This window comes from Mizuhopecten yessoensis, unplaced genomic scaffold (assembly GCF_002113885.1).
Source record: "Mizuhopecten yessoensis strain PY_sf001 unplaced genomic scaffold, ASM211388v2 scaffold716287, whole genome shotgun sequence".
Classification (NCBI taxonomy): domain Eukaryota; kingdom Metazoa; phylum Mollusca; class Bivalvia; order Pectinida; family Pectinidae; genus Mizuhopecten; species Mizuhopecten yessoensis.
In genome coordinates, this window is record NW_018480041.1 from 112,339 (window position 1) to 119,835 (window position 7,497).

General features: G+C 38.2%; 1 protein-coding gene across 3 annotated transcripts in view; it reads right to left on the bottom strand.

Moving 5' to 3' along the window:
• The window catches only part of LOC110442656 (synaptobrevin homolog YKT6-like), a 105,748-nt gene that overhangs the window by 76,760 nt on the left and 21,491 nt on the right, over positions 1-7,497 (bottom strand). For all 3 annotated transcript variants that reach the window (XM_021486362.1, XM_021486360.1, XM_021486361.1), the window contains exons 2-3: positions 2,994-3,145; positions 1,371-1,453 (exon numbers count right to left, since the gene is read on the bottom strand). In XM_021486362.1, the coding sequence (XP_021342037.1) occupies positions 1,371-1,453; positions 2,994-3,100 (190 nt within the window). In that variant the 5' untranslated portion in view covers positions 3,101-3,145. The remainder of the gene's footprint in view (positions 1-1,370; positions 1,454-2,993; positions 3,146-7,497) is intronic.

Genomic DNA, 7,497 nt, shown 5'->3' on the forward strand with positions numbered 1-7,497 from the left:
CCCCCCTCCTTCCCCAGTGGGTAAATGTGAGACCCTAGGATCATTAACAAGACCCTTCCATCTATGAAGAGTATTTGATTCTACCATATCTGGGTCTTGAGAAGAAGATTTTTGAAATTTCAGTCAATTTGACCCTTTTTGGCCCCGCCCAGCTCGGGCCCCTGGGGGCTGGGGACCAAACCAGCCACTATTTATGTTGACCTTTGGCCATGGAAGGTTTCTGCGAAATTTCACTGAAATTGGTTAAAGGGTTTTGGAGAAGATGTCGAAAATGTAAATTGTTTACGGACTGACGACGTAAAATAAGTATGTAAATTCTACTTTCAGTTTTAAATAACTTCCGAGCATATTCCTAAGAACTATCTTTATCCTACATCCTACACTTGTAGCTAACAATATCATAATGTTACAGTCAAAAGGATGAAAGAAGTGATATGAATAGTCATGATTTACCTATTTTGCAACGAGAAGTTGCGTTACATTTTGTCCCATAAGCGTAAAACATTTTGCCGCGCAATGTCAATTACGATCATGTGACAATCACATGCCTCGCAAGTTGTGCAGTGGGATCAACTTGTAAAGAAACAATAACAATTAAAAACACAAAATATTCCCTTTTTAACAATAATCAAATATTATATTTAACGAAAATGGTGTAAATTGTAAAAGAAGCAGCCGTCGTCAGTTGTTTACGACAATAACGTTAACTTGGGATCAATTTCTGGCACCATGCTGTCAGGACGGTATGTTCCGATTTTGACACTTTTTCAATGGAGACACGGGGAGATCAACTTCTAATGCAATAGAGAAGCTATTGCTTAAATTATTAAAAACACACGTCTTCCTTCAGAAGTAATATTTTCATTGAAATCGGCATGATTTTCTCACATGACGTGTCAAGGTAACCGAGAACATGCACGCTCGTTTTCTTATCAGAATTTGTGTTAGAAATGTCTGTAGGCCTAATTATTCCAATTTTAGATAGCAATTAACTGCATCACATATTTTGTTAATACTTAAATGTATGACCAGCAAGCGATCTATTGTTTTCTGCGGAATCGGGTGAAGCGAGGTGTGAAAAATTTACCTCGAATGGACAGGTGATCACATCGGGCGATGAACAGTTAGCCGGACCTATTGCTCAATTGTCCAGGTGTTTCACACAAACAACTTACCTTATAAAATTGATTCACGGCAGAAAACATTTCATTATAAGCGGGGTGCCACCTTTGACCATATCATAATAAACGATATTGTTTTGCTTAGTCAAAGAAGGAAAAAATCGGTACATGGGAAAAATAACATAATAACCGATATATCATAATAAGTGGGTTCCAATGTACATTGTACTATATCATTACATGACTAACCTTGTTCTTTCACAGATGCTCGAGTTGAAATCATTGTTCTTTCTGTAATAATTTTACTTGTGAAATCCATGAACTCTTTAACACTAAAGTAAAAGAAATAAAAAAGGAAAAAATATTAGCACATTTTTTTGCAAATAGTAAATATAAATTTAAATATGTTCAGTACAAAATGTACTAGTTTTGATGAAAATCATGAATTTTCAAAAATTTGCATGCATAAAACAATTTGAAAATATGTTTGAACAAGAGGCCCAGAGGGCCTGTATCGCTCACCTGTTTCTTTTATTACATGAAACTGACATAAAGGAAACTTAAGACCAAATTTGGTAACTAGAACACAAGACATTTTAACATCTCTTAAACGGCTCTGAAGATATTGTTGTTTGAAACTTTATTTTAATTTTGAAGCTTTTAACCCACATTGACCTTTGACTCCCAACTTGCACTTAAAGTTGACCTTTGACCTCATTTCTGTAATAAAGAAAACAATTCACACAGCTGGTCTACACAACATACCCAAGTACATGTATCATGACTCTAGTCCAAGTGGTTCTTAGGATATTGCTGTTTGAAACTTTTAACATATATTTGACATTTTAATCAGGAAACCTTATAGCACTTCATCCCAGGTACCTACTGGCCAAATATCATGACCCTGGGCCTAATTAATGGAAATTGAAAAGAAGATTGTTAAAGCTTTTAACCCATGTTGACATTTGACCCCTGAATAGCATTTAAAGCTGACCTTTGACCTCATTACTGTAATTGAGAAAAAAAATTCGCATTGCTGGTCTGCAAAACATACCCAAGTATCATGACTCTAGTCAAAATGGTTCTTAGGATATTGTTGTTTGAAGTTTTTAACATATTTGACCCCTGTGACCTTGAATATGGGTGAAGGTCATTTATTTAAACAAAATTTAAAGCCCTTCATCTCAGCATACTACTGGCCAAATATCATCACCCTGGGCATTTTGGTTATTCAGAAGAAGTTGTTTAAAGGTTTTTTAACACAATTGACCACTGTGACCTTAAATATAATTGAAGGTCATTCATTTGAACAAACTTGGTAGCCCTTCACCCAAGCATGCTACTGGCCAAATATCATCTCCCTGGGCAGTTTGGTTATCGAGAAGATGTTTCAAGTTTTTAACATATTTGACCCATGTGACCTTGAAAATGGGTGAAGGTAATTAATTTTAACAAACTTTGTAGCCCTTCATCCAAGTTTGCTTCTAGCCAAATATCGACACCCTAGGCCTTTCGGTTATTAAGAAGAAGTTGTTTAAAGTAAAATATTGACGCCGGACGCCTGAGCTAAAAATTAAAGTCCCAGAATTATTTTTGAAGTATATTCATGAGTGATATGAAAGCCATCTGAATTTTGTTGGGTGATACAGTGGCAATGTCAGTATAACAATACATTATAATTATTTATCAAAAACATTATCAATTTACATTTTTGGTAAAAATTTATGAATAGAAACCAATGATGTTTTGGAGCTAATTAGTGACATAACATTAACTTAGTTGTGATGTGAAAATATACTGAAGACAAATTCAATGCATATTGTAAGCTGCATTTACCAAACTGTTGCACCACATAATTAAAGATTTTTATACCTGGATCGTTGAAAATAACCAAATGAGCCGAGTTCATGGCTAGCACTGAGTGGATTAACTTTTCCATCTGTGTTTTTATAAAGCACTTGTAGACAATACAGCTTCATGTCTGGAGGTCAGAAAACGTTGCTTTCTCTTGGTCAACAGATGCCCTGTACAACAAAAGACAACTATATGAATATATTGCATAAATTCTTTCAGCTCGACATCCAGGGCAACTAGATTTTGTAACTAATATATAAGACAGTAAACATTTCCTTATCGTGAAAGGTGCTACTCTTTTTTGTAAAACTGCCTGATGACTATAGTACTAAAATACGATAAAATGAAATTGCTTACCATTGATAGAAGTAAAATTTTAATCTTTTATTTTTTTTATTTTTTATATTTATTTTTTTTCAAAGTATTTTTCACATTACAATAACATATATATACATTTCATTATACATAATGAATTCCACTTTCACACATACTTTCATACTAATTAATATTGCTCTTTTTTTAAGTGGCATTTTATGTTTTGTAATGTTATTATATTAGAAACGAAGGAAAAATAGATAAAAGAAACAAGAAAAACAACGAAATAAAAGAAAGAAATAATAATAATAAAAATATACAACATTAATATATAGCACCCTATTTAATTTGTAAAATGACTCTAAAGCACTTTACAACATATGGATAATATGTAATAGTTATAATTGTGAAACAAAAACAAAAGCTTACAATCACTTTTATACATTTAAGCAAGCAATGTGTACATAATTGACAAACTCACCTGGATACCTGCATATCTGTATTAGATTTTTCATGCCCAGCAATTGTATGTATGGTATGGGGTGGGGATCTCAACTGTTTCCAAGCTTTGACTCAGAAACTAGGGCCCTAGGATTGTGGTCAGCCCCCAGGATCAATTCTAATATCGTGACTGCATTTGTCTCTTTTTGCCCAGCATTTGTATACATAGTTTTGGGGTGGGGATCTCAACCTTTTCAAAGTTATGACCCAGGGGTTAAGTCTGCAAGGGTGGGGCAGACTCTGGGGTCAATTCTAATATCATGACTGCATGCATCTTTTTATGCCCAACAATTGTATATATAGTTTTGGGGTGGGGATCTCAACAGTTTTAAAGTTATGGCCCAGGGACTATGTCTCCAAGGGTGGGGCCAGACCCTATAGCCGTCCTGGAGGCAAATGTACATTCTTCTCTTTATACTAAGCAATTGTATACCATGGTTATATGGTGGGGATCTCAACCATTTCCAAGTAAAACACTTTTTTTGGCCCCACCCCTTAGCCCGGGGGGGTCAGCCCCACCATCTGTACAATTTTGAATCCCTGCCTCCAATGAATACTTCCGACCAAATATGATCAATATCCATGGCATAGTTCTACAGAAGAAGTCGTTTATAGCAATATAGCGGAATTGCCCCCTTTTTGGCCCCGCCCTCAGCCCCACCATTTGTACAATTTTGAATCCCCACCAGCTAGGAATGCTTCCAGTCAAATGTGGTTGATATCCACTTCTTAGTTCCAGAGAAGAAGTCGCTTAAAGCAATATTGCAATATTGACCCCTTTTTGCCCTGCCTCTCAGCCCCCTGGGGGGTCAGCTCCATCATTTGTACAATTTTGAATCCCTGACACCTACGGATGCTTCCAGTCAAATATGGTTGATATCCATCTCTCAGTTCCAGAGAAGTCGCTGAAAGCAGTATAGCCAAATTGTCCCCTTTTTACCCCGCCCCTCGGCCCCTCGGGGGGTCAGTCCTATCATTTGTACAATTTTGAATCCCCACCACCTAGGGATGCTTCCAGTCAAATATAGTTGATTATATCCACTTCTTAGTTCCAGAGAAGTAGTTGCTTTAAGCAATATTGCCAAATTGATCCCTTTTTGCCCCGTCCCTCAGCCCCCTGTGGGGGTCAACCAAATCACTTGTACAATTTTGAATCCCCACCACCTAGAAATTCTTCCAGTCAAATATGGTTGATATCCACTTCTTAGTTCCAGAGAAGAAGTCGCTTAAAGCAATATAGCCAAATTGACCCCTTATGGCCCCGCCCCTCAGCCCCCTGGGGGGTCGGCCCCACCATTTGTACAATTTTGAATCCTCATCACCTAGGGATGCTTCCAGTCAAATTTAGTTGAATTCCAATCAGTGGTTAAGAAGAAGAAGTCGTTTATAGAAATTGTTTACGTACGGACGTACGGACGCAACGGTATGGCATAAGCTCACCTTGGTCCTTCGAACCAGGTGAGCTAATAAAGGGGTGGTATTTAAATATACATGACGTCTTTGCAGAGATCCTAAAATGCAGATGTTAAGAGGTGAGTTTTGATGTCCCTCTTGAATTTGGCCAGGGTATTTTACTTTCTAATAGCAGATGGTAATTATATAAGGTATTCCACAACGTGGCCGAAACCCTCTGCAAGTACCGGTTTTCATAGGTCACAGTACGAGATTTTGGGACACAGAACAAAGATTCTGACTCAGTGAACATGACGGCTGATACAGGGTAACAAGCTCCTGTAGGTACTGAGGAGCTGTTCCATTCAGTGCCTTGTATGTGTACACCAAAATTTTGTACTTCTACCTATATCGTACAGGTAACCAGTGCAATGAATAAGCACAGGTGATGTGCTCTCTCTTTTGAGTACGAGTAAACAGCCGTACTGCAGTGTTCTTGACCCTCTGCAGACGACTAGTTAGTTTGTCGGATAAACCACAGAGCTGAGGGCATTACCATAATCCAGCCGGGAGGTAACAAGTGAATGCACGAAAATCTTGCATGCATCTTCATGATCAGTTATAAACTGCCGAATACAGCCGATGTTCCTGATCTGGTAGTAACAGGATTTGGCAATAGCGTTCACTTGTTTCTCCATGTTCAGTGAACTATCAAAGTATACCCCTAGGTTTTTAACAGCTGGGACAGTCTCAATAGTTCTGGCACCGACCTTGAGCTGGAGAGTCATTGTTTGCTGACACTTTGTGTGTCATCAGCATAGCAATGATAGCAATGATAGCAAAGACAATGGTGACGACAAATCTCTCCAATCGGTTTGGAGTACAGGCAATATTTTTGTGGTCCTAACACCGACCCTTGAGGAACCCTGAAATCTAGTACTTTGTCATGTGAGGTGGTTGATCTGATGGCAACACACTGTCGTCTTTCACTCAGATAAGACTGTATCCAGCATAGTGCTGTATCAGTCACTCCATAAGAGTATTCCAGACGTTTATAAAGTATGCCATGGTCGATGACGTCAAATGCAGCTGGCTAGTCCAGCATGACAAGCACTGCTCTGCACTTGTTATCCAATGCAGAAGCTATGTTATTATGCATAAGTAGGAGGGCCGTCTCAGTAGAGTGTCCCATGCGATAGACTGATTGCATGTTGTCATGGAGACTGTTTGCATGGAGATGACCTCTAAATGCCGGGACACAACCTTTTTCAAGATCTTAGAAAGAAAAGGCAGATTTGAAACTGGGCAGTTGTTCTTCAACTCCTCCTTTTCCATTCCAGGCCTCTTTAACAAATGGTCTGACATGTGCCTTCTTGAAACACAATGGAACCTTTGACTCAGCCGATGATTTGTTCATGATTGAGACAATTTAAAGGAAGCAGTGCTTCAAGACATTACTTTAATAGGTCTGTAGGCAGAGAATCAAGCTTACAGGACTTTAATTGCGAGGACATGATGATATTGCACAACTCGTTCTGCCAATGGTTCCCCATCAAATTCAATGTCAGCAGTCATGACAGAGATATCATTGTCAGCAGAAGAGTTGATTGAGCTGATTTTATTCAGAAAGTAATTACTGAACTTGTTTGATAAGTCTTTTTCAGAATTACAGCTTGGTAGTATAATTTCACCTTCCTGGCCCATAAGGTTTTTGGTGAGTCTAAAAAGCTGTCTATGATCGTTCCTTACCACATTCTTCGATTCTTTCCGAATATTAAGCCTTCTTTGACTGAATTAGAAGTGAACCAACTAGCCGACATTGTTCCCTATAAATCTGTTGGTGAACGGTTAATTTGGTCCGTCGCCACTGTCTCTCTGCTTTTCTATGGTTCTGTTTTTCTATGCAGAGATTTTAATTATACCACGGGGCATTAGGTCTCACAATTAACGCCTTAGTCTGCAGAGGTGCGTGTTTCTCAATAAGGGCTTCTATACCAGATGTGTATGCTTCAACAAGATCATCAACCCTGTCTTTAGTAGATTGAAGGGCAGAAGAAGACTGGATCTAATGGCAAACTTTTCCAATTCCTCGTTTCGTTCCATTTGGGTTTTAATTCCTGGGGAATTTTCCCCCCAATACTTTTCTGTAATATTATTTACTTATCTGTTGATTATTTTACTGCTTTTGCTTTAATTTTTCTGTCTATTCTTGATTCTACTAGGCTCTTGAATCGCTCAGGAGTTTCGTCTTGCCAGCTCTTAAATCGCTTAAGTCTGGTGGTCAGTTTGCCTCTCTTGAATCGCTCAAGGCAAA